Raw genomic sequence first — 20,255 nt, 5'->3', positions numbered from 1 at the left:
CTAAGAAAAAATAAATAAATATTAAAAAATTCTCTCTCTCTCTCTCTGTCCCCCTCTCTCTCTCATTCTCTCTTTAAAAAAAATAGAATTTGAAAAACATTTATATTAGCACAAAAAAATGGAACACTCATATCTACATTTGAAAAACTACTAAATTATGATGAAAAACATTACAAGAATAATCAAATTGAGAGAGAACTCCATGTTCATTGACAGGAAAACTTGCTATCATTATTATGTCAGTTTCTCCCAATTTTGATCAATAGATTTACTGCAGTGAATCAAAATCCCAGCAGGTTATTTTGTGGATATCAACAAACCCATTCTAAGGTTTTCATGAAGAGACAGGAAATGTGGGACAACTGACACATTACTGAAAAACAAAACCGAGGGCTAATACTACCCAACTTGAAGACTTAACTATAAAGCTATAGCAATCAAAATTGTATGATATATGTATGTGTGTGTGTATTAGATGAACACAATACCTTTATTTATTTATTTTTATGTGGTACTGAGGATTGAACCCAGTGTCTCACACATGCTAGGCAAGTACTTTACCACTAAGCCACAACCTCAGCCCCCAAATGGTATGGTATTGATGAGGGAAAAGACATACAGGTCAAGGGAAATGAATAGCCCAGAAATAGACCCATGCAAATAAGTCAAGTGGATCTTTAAGGAAAAAATAGCAATTCAGTGAAAGAACAGCCTTTTCAACAAATGGTGCTGGAACAACTATGGGCAATTCACATGAAAAAAAAAATTGACATACAGTCTTTAGACCTTCCACAAAAAATTAAATCAAAATGGAGCAAAAACCTACATTTTACATGCAAAACCAGAAAGTTTCTGGAAGATAACAGAAAATCCAGATGACCTCGGATTTGGTGATTACTTTTTAGTCACCAAAAACAGTCCATGAAAGAAAAAAATCAATAAGGTAGATTTAATTAAGACTTTTGACTCTGGGCAGGGTATGGGGGTGCATGCCTGTAATTCCAGCTACTTGGGAGGCTGAGGCAGGAGGATCACAAGTTCAAGGCCAGCCTGGACAACTTAACAAGACCCCTGTCTCAGGATCTACAAAAAAAAAAAGGCTGGAGTGTAGTTCAGTGGGAGTATGCTTCTGAGTTCAATCCCTTGAACCACAAGGGGGTGAAAAAAAGGCTCTAGGAAAGACATTATTAAAAGAATGGAAAGAAAAGCTGCAGACTGGAAAAAAATATGTGCAGAATACATGTCTTGTAAAGGACCAAAATGTACAAAGAACTCTTAAAACTCAAGGAAACAAACAACCCTGTCGAAAAATTGACAAAAGACTGTTCAGGCATCTTGTTACAGAATACCAACTGATGGCAAATAAGCATATGAAAAAATTCCCAACATTTTATGCTCTTAGAGTTTCACACATTAAAACTGATGATGTGTCACTGCACACCTATTAGAAGTTCAAAATACTTGTAACTCCAAATGCTGATGGGATGTAGAACCACAGGAACTCTCACTCTTTGCTAATGGGAATGTAAAATGGTACAGCCACTTTGAAAACAGTTTGATAGTTAATTACAAAACTAAACACATCTGGCCATACTATCCAGTAATCATATTCTAATATTTTCCCAAATGAATTGAAAATTAATGTCCACACAAAACCTGCACATGAAGCTTGGAAGCAACCAAGATGTCCTTCAGTTGGTGAACAGGTAAATAAAATGGTACATCCAGACAATGAAAGGTATTCAGTTCTAAAAAGAAATAAGCTACCATGCCATGAGAAGACGGAACCACCTTGCAGGGAGCGGTGGCATAAACCTGCAATCTTAGCTATTTGGGAGGGCAAAGCCATCTTGGGAGATTTAGTGTAGATTCCGTATCAAAGTTTTAGAAGGGCTGGGAATGTACTTCCATGGTAGAGTGGTTGCCTAGCCTGTGTGAGCTCCTGGGTTCAATCCCCAGAGTGCCTCTCCCCCCCCCTCAAAAAAAAAAAAAAGACAGAACCACTTTAAATGCATATTACTAAGAGAAAGAAACCAATCTGAAAAGATTGTGTACTGTATGATTCCAACATAGGATATTTTGGAAAAATGTGATTATGGAGACCATAAGAAGATCAGAGATTTGGGAGGTGTATACAGTTAGACATAGGTGAAGCACAGGAGATATTTAGGCTGTGGAAGTATTCTATATGTTACTATAATGATGGATACATGACATTATACATTTTCCAAACCCATAGGAAAGTACAACACAGAAGAACCTTGATGTAAACTCTAGACTTGAGTCATTACTAATGTATCAATATTTGTGTCCATCAGTTGTAATAAACATATCACCTTAATACAGTATTGATGATACAGAAAATGGAGTTGGAGGAGGCTCGAGTTGTAGCTCAGTGGCAGTGAGCTTGCCTCACATGTGGGGAGCACTGGGTCTGATCCTAAGCTCCACATAAAAATAAAATAAAGGTATTATATCAATCTACAACTAAATAAATTTTTTTAATGGAGTTGGATGTAGAAGGAGGGTACATGGGAAATCGTACTATTACCTCAGTTCTTATTTTATACATTTAAAAACTGCTTTAAAAGTAGCCTCTTACTTTAAAGACTGAAGACAGAAAGATATCTTCATATGCACTGAATAACTTTTTTAAAAAATGATGGGCAATAAAAGTGTTATTGAGAATGTGGAGAAACTGGAACCTTCGTATATTGCCATTGAGACTATAAACTGATGCAGCTACTTTTTTTTAATTAGTTGCTCATGAAAATACAGTGATCTTGACATACATTTGAATCAAATGGGATATAATTTCTCATTTTTCCAAGTGTACAGGTTGCAGAATCGCATTGGTTATAGGATGATGCAGCTACTTTGGAAAACAGTTTGGCAGTTATTTAGAAAGTCAAACAGATTTACCATATGACCTAGCATTTCTAGGAACATACCCAAGAGAATGGAAAACAAGTCCACACACAACCTTGTACTCAGATGTTCACAGCAAAAGCTGGGTGTGGTATGCACACATTGCCCCAGCTACTCAGGAGATTGAGGTAAGAGGATTGTGAGGTTGAGGCCAGCCTCCGTAACTTAGCAAGACCCTGTCTCAAAATAACAAAAACAAAAACAACAGTAGAACAAATGTTCATAGCAGCATTGTTCATAGTAGTCAAAGATAGAAACAATCCAAATAAACGTCCGAGAATCAATGACAAAAGAAACGGGATGTGTGTCTACTTTTTATTGCAATAGAATATTATTCTTCAATACAAAGGAATGAAGGACTGGAACAAACTATAGTATGAAAGAACGATAAAAGCATTAAACTGAGTGAAATTATTTAGACACCAAAGACCACATATTTTATGATTTTATTTGTTCGGTACAGGTCAACCCATACAAAGTTCATTAGTGAAGCCAGTCACTTGGGCACACGCCTATAATCACAGTGGCTCTGGAGGCTGAGGCAGGAGGATCATGAGTTCAAATCCAGCCTCAGAAACTTAGGCCCTGAAAAACTCAGCAAGACCCGGTGTCTAAATAAACTATTAAAAAAATGGCTGGGGACATGGCTCAGTGGTTAAGTGCATGTTTGGGAAGTACTGCAAGTGTTATGGATTTCCTTTTGGGGTGATAGATAAATTCTAAAATTAGTGGTAATGGGCCAAGTGTGGTGGTGCACACTTGTAATCCCAGTGACTTGGGAGGCTGAGGCAGGAGGATCACAAGTTCAAGACCAGTTTTAGCAACCTAGTAAGGCCCTACACAATTTAGTAAGACCCTGTCTCACTGTCATCCGTGGGGATGTAGCTCACTGGTAAAGCACCTCTGGTTTCAATTTCCAGTATCAAATAAATAAAATTAGTGGTGATGGTTTCAAAATTCTGAAAACATCAAAATCTTCTTATACTTTAATGGGGTGAGTTTTATGATATATCAAATTATATTTCAAGAGCTTGGTGCGGTGGTGCACACCTGTAATCCCAGCAGCTAGGGAGGCTGAGACAGGAGGATCACAAGTTCAAAGCCAGCCTCAGCAAAAGTGAGATACTAAGCAACTCAGACCCTGTCTCTAAATAAAATACAAAATAGGGCTGGGGATATGGCTCAGTGGTCGAGTGCCCCTGAGTTCAATCCCCAGTACCAAAAAAAAAAAAAAAAAAAATATACATTTCAATAATGCTGTTCAGAATAAAAAGCACTCCTCAACCTTGCAGCCTTATTGTTGTCCTGGTGGAACCCGCAAACAGGAAAACAGCTTCCAGTGCTGACTGGGCCCCTGTCATCCCTCCTCTGCTGCTGGTGGCTTTGAAGGCTTCCTCTCGAGGTGGTTACATTTTGTCCAGCTTTTCCAACTGTCCTGAGTTGAGGGTTTCTCAGGTCTTGGTCTACCACCTGAAGCCTTCCAGGCAGTCTTAAACCAGATGTGACATTTAGTATCAGATTTAAATTTGTATCTCTAAGTCTAGCAATTCTCAAAATTTTTAGTCTTTACATTCTTAAATATTACTGAGGGCCTCAAAGAGTTTTTGTTCACATGAGAATATATCTGGAAATAGTTACCATATTAGAAGTTATTTAAAATTATCAATAAACTAGCCAGGCATGGTAGTACATGCCCTATAATCCCTGCTATTCAGAAGACAGGCAGGGGGATGGAAAGTTGAGGCCAGCCTTGGCAACTTAGTGAGACCCTGTCTTGAAAAATAAAAAAACAACTGAATGTGCTGGTGCACATTTGTAATCCCAGCAACTTGGGAGGCTTAGGCAGAAAGATTGTAAGGTTGAGGCCAGCCTGGGTAACTTACACCCTCAGCAACTTAGCAAGATCCTGTCTTTTTTTTTTTTTTTGAAACTCCAGGGGCATTCAACCACTGAGAAACATTCCAGCCCCTTTTTAAAGACTCTGTCTTAAAATAAAAAATTAAAAGGTCAGTCCCCAGTACAGTGTGCGTGCACACACACTCAAAAGATAGAGATACACAAGTATTCATGTGTTTATATATGTTAAATATATATTTATGTAGAGTAATATTTTATAAATATGTGTATAATTTTAATTTATTCCTCCTAATCCTGATGAGAAGGTAAAATGATTGTTTTCTCCATATTTCAACTGAGGAGATTGAGTCCTCAGGGCATAGCTAAGGGGCAGTGGAATCAAACTCAGTACCAGATCTCCTGACCCCAAATCCAGTGTCCTGTTTGCTTATCTGTAAAATGAAGTTTCTTCCAAATAAGTTTCTGAGTCACCTCTTAATACAGCTTATCAGGGGAGTTGGTGAGATTGATATGGTTGTGCCCCAAATTGGAAAATGGACTAGAGCTGGGCTTCTGAAGCAGGGGCCTGACGAGAAGGTGCCCCTGAGGGAACAAACTCCAGGTTTTCTTCATTCTCTTCAATCTGCTCAAGACTGAGCACAAGGGAGGAATTTCTGTTGGCGAGGCTTGAGCCCTCTGCATGTCCTGTGGTTTATGTGGTGGCTGTCAACTGGGGGTGGTTTTGTCCTCTCGGCGGGCAGCCTAGAGACACTTTTGGTCATAACTAGGAGAGAATGCTGTTGGCATCTAGTGGACAGAGACCCAGCATGCTGCTGAACCCCGAGCACAGCTCGGCCCCCACAATGAAAAATTGTCTGGCAGTGCTGAGGTCAGGCGGGAACTGAAGTTCTGTTACCAAAAGAAGAAATAAGTACCACAAACTGAGGCAGTAATTCCAGTGATTGTGAAGATGGATTACATGTTTGTAAATTTTGGAGTACTTGAGGTTTCTCAGAAAAAGGGGCATTTATAAAATATTTCAACCTCTGAGCTTAAAAAAAGATTATAGGTGATTATTTTTAGGAAAGGTTCTTTGAAATAAAATTTTCATGTAGGATAACCTATAAATAATAGTGCATGCATAAGTAATTAATATTTAAACTTAATTCATAATTTAGTTTTTTGAAGGGAATTGTGAACAACAACAAAAAAAATTAGTATGAACTCACTCAACCAGAATCAAAACTGAATTAAACCAAGGCCAGGTGTGGTTAGCATACCCCTGTAATCCCAGCTACTTGGGAGATTGAGGCAGGAGAATCCCAAGTTTAAGGCTAGCCTCAGCAACTTGGTAAGAACCTGTCTCAAAAACTAAAGGATAAGGGCTGGGGATGTGGCTCAACTGGTAGTGCGCTCGCCTGGAGTGCGTGCGGCCCGGGTTCGATCCTCAGCACCACATACCAACAAAGATGTTGTGTCTGCTGAGAACTAAAAAATAAATATTAAAAATAAAATTCTCTTTCTCTCTCTCTCTCTCTCTCTCTTAAAAAAAAAAAAAACTAAAGGATAAGAGCTGTAGTTCTGTGGTAAAGCATCCCTGTGTTCATTCCTCAGTACCAAACAACAGCGACAAAACACAAAAACCTGAATTAAACCAAAGCACTCTTAAGGGGACTTCTTACAATTGAACTAAGCTTTTTTTTTAATATTTATTTTTTAGTTGTAGTTGGACACAATACCTTTATTTTATTTTTTATGTGGTGCTGAGTATCGAACCCAGGGCCTTGCACATTCTAGGTGAGCGCTCTACCATTGAGCCACAAACCCTGAACTATTGAAATTGAACACAACTAGAACATGATTATGTTCCCCAAATGGGAAAGCAATTATTCTTCAAACTTATTCAAGACAGTAGATAATTTATTTAGTTATAATAAAAACATTTCACATTATGCAGATTGTAGGATAATATTTAGATAAAGAACCTTTCATTTCTCCACAACTTTGGATGTTGCCAGTATGTCGGAATCTGAGGATGGTGGATCTGTGGCTTGTGTGTTCCTTTGTTACAACTTTTCTAGCACTTCACCATGTTCTTTGCCTACACAGTTATTAGCGATAAATCCAAGTAGAAGGAAGACTGATTCAGCCCATAATTTTCCTACCGTTCCCTTTTTTTTTAAAGTTTATTGAACATCTAATTATTTCTGAACTTGTTTTTGCTATTATATGTGTTTTCCTTTTTTTTTAAGAGAGAGAGAGAGAATTTTTTTACTATTTATTTTTTAGTTATCGGAAGATACAACATCTTTGTTTGTATGTGGTGCTGAGGATTGAACCCGGGCCGCATGCATGCCGGGAGAGCGCGCTAGCACTACCACTTGAGCCATATCCCCAGCCCCCTACCGTTCCCTTTAACTTTGTTCCGTCTGTTTGAAGATAAGCTGTGTACATGTGACTCATAACTTGCCTATTTGGCTTTCATATTTTGTAATACCCATGCTGTTCCAGGTCTGTTTTACTACCCTGAGAAAGTCTAGAAATGATTAGAAGCTTTTTTCCATGCCTGTCAGACATGGTAACTTTGGAGCCAGCTGCCAAAGGAATCCACTGCCAGGTCCCCAGGTTGGGATTTTAATAAGTCTCTCTCACTGTGGTCCTTTGCCCCAGGGCCCCACGAGTTACCTCATTTGGGTGTCATTTCAGGTGAACCACTGTCTACCAGAGAAGATTGTGGTGTACCGTGATGGAGTGTCTGATGGTCAGCTGAAGACAGTTGCCAACTATGAGATTCCTCAGCTGCAGAAGTGTTTTGAGGCTTTTGAGAATTACCAGCCCAAGATGGTGGTGTTTGTAGTTCAGAAGAAAATCAGTACCAATCTGTACCTGGCTGCTACTGAGCACTTTGTGACACCCTCCCCTGGAACTGTGGTAGATCATACAATAACAAGTTGTGAGTGGTAAGTGGGCAAAAAAAAGACAGTATTGGAGGATAGGTTGGAGAAGTTACCTGTTTCCTGGGTATTGGGATGTGGAGGATGCCAGAGAGATTGGAATGGAATCCACAGGTTCTCTTTTTCTTTCTTTCTTTCTTTTTTCCTTTGTAAATTTTTTTTTTTTTTTTAATTTTGGTGCTGAGGATTGAACCCGAGGCGCTTTACCACTGAGCTGCATCACCAGCCCTCCTTATTTTTTGAGACAGGATCTCACTAAAGTTGCTCACTAAATTGCTGAGGCTGGCCTTGAACTTGCATACTCCTGCCTCAGCCTCCTGAGTTGCTGTGATTACATATGTGCATCACCATGTTCAACCAGATTCTACTATTGAAAAAAATAAAGCTTTAAGCTAGACATGGTGGCACAGGCCTCTAATTCCAGCAACTAGGGAGGCTAATGCAGTAGGATTGCAAGTTGTAGGCTTAAAAATTTAGTGAGTTCTTGTCTCAAAATAAAAAATAAAAAGGTCTGGGGATGAAGCCTGGTGGTAGAATGCCCCTGGGTTCAATTTCCAGTGTCAGGAGGAAAAAAGAAATTAAAAGAAGAAAAGTTTTAACAACATTGAAAACCAACAAAGCTTTTACCGTTAAATACAGAATTCTGCCTATGCAGTCTTGTCTTAAGACCCAGACGGCTAACCCTTCCACGCACAGGTAAGGGAGCGTCTCCCACCACTGCAGTAGCCCAATGAGTCAGGAGACCTAAATTCTAATACTAATCTGATTCTTGTGTGTCCTGGATCCAGTCATTTTCCTTTCTAAGCCTACATGGAGGAGCTAGAGTGATTTCCAAGATCCTCTCCAGCTCCTCCAGCCAAATCTGACCATGTCCTTCATTGGTGCTTTTTCCTTCCTAGGGTGGATTTCTACCTCCTGGCCCACCATGTACGACAGGGCTGTGGCATTCCTACGCATTATGTCTGTGTTCTCAACACTGCGAACCTGAGCCCTGATCATATGCAGAGGTGATAACTTACTCCTTTCTCACCCTAACTTCTGACCAGCTAGCTAGGTGGGGTCACTGCCTGCCCCCAGGTATACCTACCCCTTGAATTTGACCACAGTGGTATTCTTTTGAGAAGTAACTGGTAATCCCGATTTTACAAAATTACTTGAAGATCTTAAAATAAATAAATACATAAATAAAACTGATGTCAGCCAGTGCCCCTGAACGTTCTAAAGTACTCTTATTTATTCAAGAGACAATGTCTTGCTGTGTGGCTTAGGCTGGTCTTGACCTCCTGGACTCTAGTAATCTTTCTGCCTCAGCTTTCCAAGTAGCTGGGACTGTAGGTGCACACCACCGTGCCTGGCCGGCATTTGTGTTTTAAGAAATGCTGCACATGGTTATGACACCACCAGATGTGACACCCAGTGTCCTTGAGTTCATATCGTCTCAACATGCCGCTGAGGTCCTTATCCTACTGCAGACTTTTCTTGTAGGCAAAGAAAGGCATTTTCTTCCTGTTGTCTTTCTTGTTTTAGTATAAAAATAAGAAAACGAGGGGATTCACCCATCCTCTGACTTACAAATGATCGAAGTAGAAACAATTACATAGAAGAATAATGATCCCAAGTGCTGCTTTGTGTATTCCTGGGTTCCCCAGTTTGCTGGCAAGGGCGCTGTGTGTCATATCCCCGTGAGTGTGTGATCACACCCTGAATTGGAAGCAGAGAGTGATAAAGATCACATTTTCTTTTTGGCCTCCAGGTTGACTTTCAAACTGTGCCACATGTACTGGAATTGGCCTGGTACCATTAGAGTTCCAGCTCCTTGCAAGTATGCCCACAAGCTGGCTTTCCTCTCAGGACAGATTCTGCACCATGAACCCGCCATCCAGCTGTGTGAGAACCTGTTTTTCCTGTGACCACAGCCTGAGCATAGGCTGATAGGAGAAATAAGACTTCACAGCTCAGTCATGACTCTCGCAGAAGGAGCAGAGACAGAAGTGGAATTTTGTGTTGGTGTTTTCTCTTTCTCCAATCTTGTAGAATAGGTTTTCCGTTTTTCTTTTATCCTGATATCAAGAAGCAAGTTTCCAAGTACCAGGTGGAGATTGCCTTCCTGTCTTTGTAGAGCAAATGATGGAAGTACTGTGCAGAGGCAGGCAGAGTCAGTAGATGTAGGGGAGCCATTAACAGCCTCCCAAGGAGTCAAGCACAGTGGCACATACCTGTAATGCCAGCAACTTGGGAGGCTGAGGCAAGAGGATCATAAGTTGGAGGCTAGCCTCAGCAACTTAGTGAGGCCCTAAGTAATTTAAGGAGACACTGTCTCAAAATAAATAGGGCTAGGTGTGTAGCTCAGTGTAACTCAGTATGTGCTTAGCATGTGTGGTCCCAGGTTTAATCCCCAGTGCTTCCATAATAAAGAGTCTCCCAAGCCAACATAGCTGTAGAAATATGCAGAAACAGCATTTGTACCTGGAAGCTGTGGTTACAAAGAGGCTCCCATTTCTGGCACCAGAGGTGAGAAAATGAATGAAGTCATTGCAGATTTCTTAAGTAGGGAGTTACTTTTTGGGAGCAACTGAGAAAGATTAAGTAAAAGGGTGTGAAGCAGAGTTTTTCAAAGAGAGATTATTGTTGCCCACAGGTGTGAAAGCAGGTGACCCGCTCCTGTGGCATAATCAGGCCCTGTGTGTTCATCTCCCCTGGGGATTGAGTTTATGATACCTGTCACTGGAATCGGATTTAAGGTGACTTGCAGCTATCCCTCAACTTAGTTTTTTCTATGCCTTTCAGTTGCTTTACAGCATGTTGCTTTCTTGCTCCCCTTGAACACACACTTTGCTCTATCTTTGTGACTGATCTTCAGTAAGTTTCAGTCTTTTAAGTAACAATCAGAACACATGGAAAGAATTCAGCAGCTAGGAAAGTTCAGGATGGGGTGTGAGTTTTTCATTGGCCTTTCTCCCAGTGCTTGGCCTTCCTTTCGGAGCTCTGTTTGTAAATGGAGCGCTCATTTCTCTTGCACAAGAACCTCTTCCGGCTATGGGCTCACTTAGCTGGGGATTTTTCGGAATCCCGGTTAAGATTTCCAGAAGTCAGCTTTGGAAAACGGGACGCTTCTACCAAAGTCCACACATTACAGTTTAGGAAGTTATCACTATGCCTGAGTGTTTCAGGGAAGCAATGGTTCTTGTTTTCTGTGTCTTCCTCCATTTCTCCCCTCCCCATTTTAAAATCTTTGGATCTCTTCAGACTTATTTTTATCATACCTTGCTTTGCTGGGTTTTAAAAGCCAGTTTTATTTAACCTTTTCAAATTGATATTTATTTATTTATTTGTGTGTGTGTGTGTGTGTGTGTGATAGAAGGGAGAGAACAGAGCAGAAATACCTATTTTATACAACAGTGCATGGGAAGAGGAAATTCAGCTTAAATTCCTTAAAAGAAGAAGCCAAGAGAGCTTTTAATTTGTGGCAGTGCCCACAGAGGTTGGGAAGGGATGTGTGTTGATAGAGATTTATTTGGAGTTGGCTACAGAGGGTGAGGCTAAGGCTGGGAATCTAAAAGCCACAGATGGAACCACTGGTCTCTGGTTGGAGAGATCAGCTTCTGATAGTCTTTAGAAGCATTTTGAATTTCCCTTTTAAAGTTGGATTTCCGTGCTCTTTTTCTCTTAGATAATCAGAAGAGATAAATGCTTGAATATAATATAGAAATTTCTTCACTTTTTATTTCTGGTGTTCTTGTGTTGTTTTTCAGTTTTAATGCCAAGTGATTGGATCCTGGGTGGGAAATAAAAGTAAATTTGTATAAATGGGCAGTCATGTTTGAAATAGTATCATTTATTTATTATATGGATACAGTTCTTTTTCTGCAGACAGCTGTAACACTTAGAATTATTCATTTATTACTGTACATGCAAGGTGCAGTGTCAGTAGCCAGATGATTGCACCCTGAGCTGAGTAGAGTTATTAGAAGACTTATTGGAGCTGTCTCACTTCTGGGACAAATGTAGCATTTATATTTTGTGTGTGTCAGGTAGCGGGTGTACCTCAGTGGTAGAGCACTTTCCTGACAGACTCTGAGGTTCCATTCGCAGCAATGGAAAGAAAACCAAAAACAAAACCAAAACCTTACACCTCTTACCCATATTTTGTTGTGTTTGTGTTGTCTTGTTTTCAGATCTCCTTAGACCTGGAGAGTGCGCTTCAGGGTGGCCTCCCTTTTGTTATTAAACGCTTGCCCTTCTTTATGTACACTTTGCAGTGTGCTTCTGGTTCCTAAAACACCTTCCCAAAGTGTCATGGCTGCTCCTTTCATTGAGGCTCCTTTTAGAGCACTGCAGTTTTCTATTTAGGAACTCCACTCTTCATGATGTAGTGCTTCCTGGGCTCATTCTACACAGTGTGCAATAGGGCCCTTTTCACGGGGGCAGCATTTCATTGATTGATGTGGAAAAGGAAAGAATTTTAGAAATGTCTAGCTCTTTATATTGAAAATCTCTAAGTTTAGGACCTGAAATTAAATTCTCAAAGATTTGGGATTATTGAAGAAGATCCCATTTTCTCCTTCTGGTTTTATTCCTGGCTTCATCTGAGTTTCTTAGTAACTTTTCCAAAATATGAGGAAAATCAAGAGAATGAGAAGACAAGCCATAGACTTGGAGAAAATACTTGCAAAATTCATATCTGGTAAAGAGTTCCAAAATATACAAAAAACTCTTAAGAACATCATAATGAGGGACTGGAAGTGTAGCTTAATGGTAAAGCACAAGGTTGGCATTGGGGAGGCACTGGGTTCAATCCCTAGCTCCCCCCAAACAAAAAAATTAAAAAGCCTAATTTAACATAATCTTACCATACAACCCACCAGTCACACATCTTGGCATTTACCCAAAGAAAGTGAAAACTTAACATCCACACAAAAATTTGCACACAGGTGTCTATAACAATTTTATTCATAATTTTAAAACTTGGAAGCAACAAAATATACTCAGTAGCAGAGTGTGGTGGCACACACCTGTAATCCCAGCTACTTTGGAGGCTGAGGCAGGAGGATCATAAGTTCAAGGTCAGCTTGGGCAACTTTATGAGAACCTGTCAAAAAATGAAAAAGGCTGGGGATATAGCTCAGAGGTAGAGCACTTGCCTAACATGTGTGAGGCCTTGGGTTCAATTCCTTGTATTGCAAAAAAGAAGAAAACAAAAGAAAAGAAAATGTTCTTAATTGTTAAATGCATAAACAAACTCAGGTATCCAATTGGTAAAATATTATTCAGTATTAAAAAAGCCATGAAGTCATAAAAAGACATGGAAGAACTTAAATGCTTATTGCTCATGAAGTCAATCTGAAAAGGCTATATAGTGTGTGATTCCAACATATGGCATTCTGGAAAAGGCAGAAGTTTTAGTGGAGGCTATAAAAGGACCAGAGGTGGGGAGGCAGGGAATGACTAGGTAGAGCACAGAGGGTTTACTTAGCACAGTCAAACTATTCACTGTGACACTGTAGTAATAGACACGTGTCATGAATTTGTTAAAACCCAGGGAATGCCCAACACTAAAAGTGTACCCTGATGTAAACGATGGACTTTGAATAAAAGTGATATGTCAGTGAGGCTCATTGGCTGTAACAAATGTACCACTCTGGTGGTGGACGTTGATGGTGTGGGAAGCTGTGTATATGGGAGGGCTGGGGATATATGGGAAATTTCTATACATTCTGCTCATTTCTTCTTTGATATTAAAACTGTTCTAAAAATGAGGTTTGTTTTTGTTTTTGTTTTAAATAAGGAATAATAGTAGACTTCTGGCAATATGGTAACCTGAATTGAATCCAGGGGTGCTTAACCACTGAGTCACACCCTGCCTCCGCACTTTTTATTTTTTATTTTGAGACACTGTCTCACTAAATTGCTTTGGGCCTCACTAAGTTGCTGAGGCTGGCCTTAAACTTGAGATCCTTCTGTTTCAGCCTCCCAAATTGGTGGGATGACAGGTGTGTGCCACCACACCCTGCACTAACCTGACATTTCTGACAAAGAAAAGTTGACCCAAATAGTTTTGTTTTGGGGGGGTTTTGTTTTTTGTACTGGGTGATTAAACCCAGGGCATTTCTATTATAGCCTTTGTGCTTTTTGTTGTTTATTTATTTATTTATTTGGTACTGGGGATTGAAATCAGGGGCACTCAACCACTGAGACATATCCCCAGCCCTGTTTTCTATTTTATTTAGAGACAGGGTCTCACTAAGTTGCTTAGTGCCTCACTGTTGCTGAGGCTGGCTTTGAACCCATGATCCTCCTACCTCAGCCTCCTGAGCTGCTGAGATTACAGGCATGATTACATGCATCACTATACCAGATTTTTTTGTTTTTGAGACAAGATCTCACTATCTTGTCCAAGCTGGCCTTGAACTCCTGGGCTCAAGTGGTCCTTCTGCCCCAACCTCCAAAGTAGCTGGGACTAAAGTGTGCATTACATCCTCCTTGGCCAATGTAGAAAATATATTTTTTCGTACATAACTGAACTTGGAGAAAATGGAACAAAGAAAGGAAAGAAGTGGAGAAGAGGGGAAGGAGGAAGGAAAGATCATATCTAGGTACAAGAAAGGAAAGTCAGAGAGGTAATAGTTGATACCAACACAGCTCCCAGGATAATGGACAAAAGGGCAGGAGCACTTGATTCTAGGGAAGGCTAGGAGATGTGGCCTCAGACCCTGGGAAGTGCAGGATTGTTGGAGCTAAGTCTGCTGGATGAAGAGGGTATAACCTAGAAGGGTATAAAAAATTCCTGCCAATCATGCATGTGTGTAGTCTGAAGTTGTATTGCCAGCTTGCTAAAGGACCACAGGCTGAAAAGTTAAGATAAGGTTGATCTAGGCTGGTGAGAGCTCCAGAGCCCTGCAGAACCAAAGTAGTTGACTCTATTGCTGGAGGGAGGGCTTCCTGGGAGAGAAAATTTAGGAGGGAAGGGAGAGAGGGTCCAACATTTGTCTTAAAAAGCTCCTGCAGATTAAAATAGAATAGGTGACAGACAAGGAGCAAAATATAAAGTCTGAGAATTTTCTAGAATTAAGGTCAGATATGAATCATCTAACTGAAGAAACTCAGTTGAGGATAAAGAAGAACAGTTCTAATAATAATGTTTCATTATTGAAAAATTAGAGAAAAATGAAAAATCAACACACCCATAACTTGGTTCTTTGAAAAGATGAACAAAGTGAGCAGACCTTTAGACAGGTCAAGAATAAAAGAAGACTCAAATTACTAAAACTTGGTGAGGGGTGGTGATTAGAGAATACCATGAAAATTGTATGCTAGAAAATTAGATAAAATTAACACATGCCTTTTTTTTTTTCGTACTGAGGATTGAACCCAGGGGCGCTTAACTATAAGTAAGCCATATTCCAGCCCTTTTTATTGTTTATTTTGAGACAGGGTCTCCCTAAATTGCTTAGAGTCTTGCTAAATTGATGAGGCTGGCCTTGAACTTGCAATCTTTTGGCCTCAGCCTCCCAGGCCACGGGGATTATAGGCCTGTACCACCACACTGGGCAAACTGACACATTCCTATAGATTACTTGCTAACAAGTCAACAATTACTTTCCCCAGTTCTTTTTTTTTTTTTGGTCTGAAAATCCATAATAGTAATATAGATGATTCACAACTGAGGCATCTAGCCACATTCTGTTCTTACCCTTTGGCTGATAGTGTAGGGCAATGGGTCTCCAGACCTGATCATGGGTTGAAGAGGACCTTTACATTCCCTCTGGTCCTCCCTGAGTTTGTTCCATGCCAAAACAGAAAATCATTTTCAAGGAAGTACCAAAGAAACCTGGTCATCCATCTCCTGACAGGCTGTAGAAAAGTTATGGCCTTTTGGTCAAAGCCTTGGCCTTGAGCTAGCGCTGGGGGCCTGTAAGAGGCATCCTGGACCCCCTGCAGGCATGCAAGAGGCATTCTGGACCCCCTGCTCATCAAGTTGCCTGCCTTGTCAATGCAGACCACCCAGGAGGCTAAAACTTCCTGAGTTCTCAGCTCCACCCTTAACACAAATAGGGTCATCATTCTCTGGCTTCTTTCCCAAGGCCTTTCCCTTCCCTTCCCCTCCTCCCCTCATCAACGGGAAATCTGTCTTCATACCTTTGGCAGGTAGGTGTGGCCTTTTGTAGATGGGAAACAGCAGCAATGAAAATGTCATTTTCTTGTGCCCAGTTCCCTTAAATATTGCCCAATATTAAACTTTTAGTGAGCTGGCCTGTTCATTCATCCAACAAATATTGATTGAGAATCTGTTATGTAGGAGATATTATGTTAGGGAACACAGCTGTACATCAAGATCTCTTGTAATCAAGGGAGATTAACAAAGTTAGATGTTGCAATTAGATACTTTGAAGGGAAAAGTTTAAGTATCATAAACCATATTAATTCTGTAGGTCATAATTAATGGGGGTTTGTCACTACTTTTTATCAATGTGTTGCATATATTAAGAGCATTTCATTTTGTGAAAAATATATTTTTTTGTAGTGCTGCGGATCAAATTGAGGGTTTTGAGCATGCTAGGCAAATACTACAACTAAGCTACAACCCCAGCCCCCATTTGGTGAAAATTTTGCTTGCTATATTATTTGTATTGGAGTTCTGGTGTTTCTTTTTATGCTTTAATGTGGGTTACCATCAAAAGAGTTTGAAAGAATGGATCAAATACATTTAGGAACAATCAAGAATCTTGCTAAGGGAAGGTTACTTTGAGTTAGAATTTTGACAATTGGGAATGGGAGTAATGAGGGGGGAAAGGGTATATATATTCAGTGGACACAGAGAGAATTTGGGCCCCAAACTGGCACTCGATATGAAGATCAGTTCCATCAGTGACAAGATAAGGTTTAGTGAGGATGTACGGAAAGAATTTTGTGTGGGGGTGGATACAGAGACTTAGGACCTTTTGGTTTTGAGCAGGTTAATAATTTTCTTTCCCTCCTGGACTACTGATAGCTTATCAGCTTTGGTTGCCCATTGGACTTTGGCAGCTCCACCTTCACTCTGATTGCAAACAAGTGAGAAGCTGTGATAGGCTGGGTGGTGGGGTGTCTTTTCCTTCCTCCCCTCCCCACTATGCACTTTGAGCAGTTTCCTTGACAGATGTCTTACACAGTACTGACACCTTAGCTGGAGATACCATGGGGACTGCTCTTGCCTTAAGAAGGGATTAACACTTCTTTGGGATGTGTATTTTGGGGCTTCCTGTTATTTAGAACTATATGTTTGAAGCATTTTGTTTTGCTTTATCTCTGGGTGGGCTTCTCATTAATGCTTAAGGGAAAGGGCCTGATGGGGACTGACCTTTTGTGACAGCCCACTACACTTCAGATTAGAGTCCCATAAGTATGACATAATGTCTGAAAAACACTGAGTCCAACCAAGAAAGATAAATATAAAGGGTTATTACAGAGATGAAGGGGCTTAGGAGAAATTTTGCAAGAGATATCATTACCTTGAAATTACTTGGAAAATACAGGAGAGGAGTATCACAGCAGCTCTCCCCCTTGCCCACTGACGCAGTAATTACAGGGTGAGGATAATTGAATTTTAGAAAAACCCAGGGCCCAGCTATAGTCTCTTTCAGAGTGACAGGAAGAATCTGGCCTGGCTTCAGTGCTTGCTGTTTTACTCCATCTCTACTCAGCACTGAAGAGCAAGCACCCTGCCGTGGAGCACCAGGTCCTTCTTGCCACCTGCTTTCCTTTCCTCAGCACTGTCTTCATGGGTGTGTCTCCCCAAGAATTGCATAGGGTGGGATGTTGTCTCCCTTCCCTTCACCAATTCAGAGCCTGGTATCAACTGGGGTATCAACCACTCACTGAGCTAGAACAGGAGCATGGATACTAATTGGGCACAGTTCTGCTAGAAGATCCTTCCTCTGGGTCTGCCTGACCCAGGTGGCAGCTGGTTTAGCCATAAGGAAATAATCCTAATGTCTAGTGGAATAGAACAATGGGAATTCAGTGGGTGGTTTATTTTCTCAAGAAATTTGCATTTCCGAGGTCTGATATCCATCTCAATAGGCCCATTCCACAGCGGAAGAGACTCCTGGGACACTCCGGACACTCAGCACAAAAACATCAGTCCTGGCTTTGGGTTAACAGACAAGTCACTTTAGAAGTCTGACTATCGTCATTGGCAGCCTAGCCAAGGGAACCAACCTGGATCCATCTAGCTGGCTGGATTGGCCTACCGGCCCACATAAGAAATAGGTAAATTGGGGCTGGGGATGTGGCTCAGGTGGTAGCGCGCTCGCCTGGCATGCGTGCGGCCCAGGTTCAATCCTCAGCACCACAAACAAAGATGTTGTGTCCACCAAAAAATAAATATTAAAAAAATTCAAAAAAAAAAAAAAAAGAAATAGGTAAATAATGGAAAAAGGAAAGATGTAGCAACTCCCTTTTCCTTTCTCCATGTTTCCCCATTCACAATACAGATGGGGCACAGGACCTTGGCTAAGGTGTATATGGGGTAGAATGAAAGGTGCACCTTTTTTTCTTTCTTGGTACCTGCATTTGAACGCAGAGGCACTTTACGCTGAGCCACATCCTCAGCCCATTTTTTTTTTTTTTTTTTTTTTTTTTTAATTTTGAGAAGTTGAGCTTGGCTTTGAACTTGCAGTTCTCCTGCCTCAGCCTTCTCAGTCACTGGAATTACAGGAGTGCACCACCATGCTGGGCAAAAGTTAATATTTTTAAGAAGTAGACAAAGGAAAATCGAGCAAGGTTTTTGTTTTTTAAAACATTTTTAAATTGGTGCTTTATAGTTGTACATAATGGTGGAGTTTGCAGTTACATATTCATACAAGCACATAGAATAACAATATAATTGGTCTATATCAAATGATCAAGATTGATCAAACTGCATAAATTTATTTTTTTTTTTCTCATTATTCGCCTATTTCTTAAGCAGGCAAGAGAATCTGGCCAGCCAGAGAGATCTAGGCAACTTCCTTAACTTGGCTGCCAGTAACATTGTAGGGAAGTGGAGCAAAGTCTAGTTTGGTTATTTGGAACTTGAACAAAGCATTTTAGTTCTTTTGGTTGGTGGAGGTCTGCAGAAGAATTATAGTCTACTGGGTGCCCCCTCCTAGAGTACATTTCGGAATTCGGGACGAGAGAACCTTTTTAGATCACTCAGCAGTGTTGGAATACATACACAGATGAAGTGAGGAACACTCTTTCTCCAGCAGCGTGGGATGGAGGCCAGATCGCGAGAGAGCGTTCCACATGAGAGAAGGTAGAATGAGAGGTTTCAGGAGGGAGGAGCCTGTGGGGCCTCTATGAATCAGTGATGGAATTCAGGAGATGGCTGGAGAGAGCGGAGCGAGCCAGGATCCGGGCGGGGATGCAGGAGCAGGAGGGCGCGGGCGGGCCTGGGTACCCGGTGGCTGCACGCCGGCTGCCCCACGTGGCAGGCCCTGGGGAGAGCCGGGCGGGGCGGGGCGGCCGGGGGGCGGGCCCTGCCGCTGACGCGCGGGGTATATAGCCGGGCATGCGCGCGGCGGCGGGGGCCGGACGCTGGGAGGGGGGGCGCGAGGTTGTCTTCGCTGACACGCCGGCTGAACTGCTCCTACCGCTGCCGGCCATCCTAGGGCCTGGCGGGTGAATCTGCGCGGGCCCCACTGCCGACCTCCCGGCTGCAGGTGAGGGCGCAGAGCGGACGCGCAGGATGGGCACCGGCGACGCACCTCCAGGCTTGGAGGCACCGGGTGGGGGTGGGGGTGCTAAGGACCGGGAGACTCTCCGTGTATCGCTCTCTCCGGGGCGGCCGGGTCCCGGTGGCACCTGGCAGCGGTGCGGCGATGGCGAGGGGGAGGTCACATTGAGGTTTCCCTAGGCTGGACTGCCTGGGATGTGTGAGTCAGACAAGGGCACCCGGAACGTCGATGGCCGAGCGGAAAGGTTGAGAAAGGCTTCCTGGAGCCTGGGAACACGGAGCGCAGGGTCAGAGAAAAAGCATCGTGGATGAGCAAATCCGATGCCCTGCCCCAGGACAGCTCTGATGGGGCTCCGGTGTCTGGTCTTTGCTTTCCAGGAACTGTGTACCCCATCACCCACCAGACCATTTAGCAGCTGAAGATCGATGTCCCAAATGTTCTAGCTGGAGCTGGTGCACGGCAGAGGGGGTACCGATCTAAGCCTGGCTAACCGCGAGCATGGCTCTTTGGTTATTTTTGGTCGGTACTGACCAAGTTAGGTAGTTTGGTTCAGGCTGCCCCCTTTTGGTGTTTTAGGGCTATGGGACAAAATAGCCATCCAAGCGTTTTCACCATGTGATCCTGAGGGCCAATTAAGCGAGGAAAATATCCTGTGCTCTAGGTTGTGGGTTCACTTTTAAGAATCTTAGTATCCGTGTGAAAAGATTGGCTTCTCTAGATAATTAAATGACGTGTGTGTCCTAGGGGAGCCTGAGTATGACTTGGTGAGGGGCTGAGTGCTCTCCTGTGGGGAGGAGGAGAGGCAGGAGTGCTTTGACCCTACCCTTTCTTCTGGAGCAGC

General features: G+C 41.9%; 2 protein-coding genes and 1 pseudogene across 3 annotated transcripts in view; 2 read left to right on the top strand and 1 right to left on the bottom strand.

Annotated features, from left to right (window-relative positions):
• The window catches only part of Piwil2 (piwi like RNA-mediated gene silencing 2), a 54,753-nt gene extending 45,125 nt beyond the window's left edge, over positions 1–9,628 (top strand). The window contains exons 20-22 of the mRNA XM_026397531.2: positions 7,471–7,724; positions 8,618–8,725; positions 9,472–9,628. Coding sequence (XP_026253316.1) covers positions 7,471–7,724; positions 8,618–8,725; positions 9,472–9,628 — 519 coding nt within the window. The remainder of the gene's footprint in view (positions 1–7,470; positions 7,725–8,617; positions 8,726–9,471) is intronic.
• An 8,537-nt stretch (positions 9,629–18,165) lies between these two features.
• LOC113188971 (small nucleolar RNA SNORA51) lies at positions 18,166–18,285 on the bottom strand (annotated as a pseudogene).
• Positions 18,286–19,278: 993 nt separating this feature from the next.
• The window catches only part of Slc39a14 (solute carrier family 39 member 14), a 46,814-nt gene continuing 45,837 nt past the window's right edge, over positions 19,279–20,255 (top strand). For both annotated transcript variants that reach the window (XM_026397521.2, XM_026397522.2), the window contains exon 1: positions 19,279–19,399. The gene's annotated coding sequence lies outside the window, so the exon portion shown is untranslated. The remainder of the gene's footprint in view (positions 19,400–20,255) is intronic.

Source organism: Urocitellus parryii, chromosome 14 (assembly GCF_045843805.1).
Source record: "Urocitellus parryii isolate mUroPar1 chromosome 14, mUroPar1.hap1, whole genome shotgun sequence".
Taxonomy (NCBI): Eukaryota; Metazoa; Chordata; class Mammalia; order Rodentia; family Sciuridae; genus Urocitellus; species Urocitellus parryii.
Note: the sequence above shows the minus strand (reverse complement) of the source record. Positions and strands in the feature narration are given on the sequence as shown.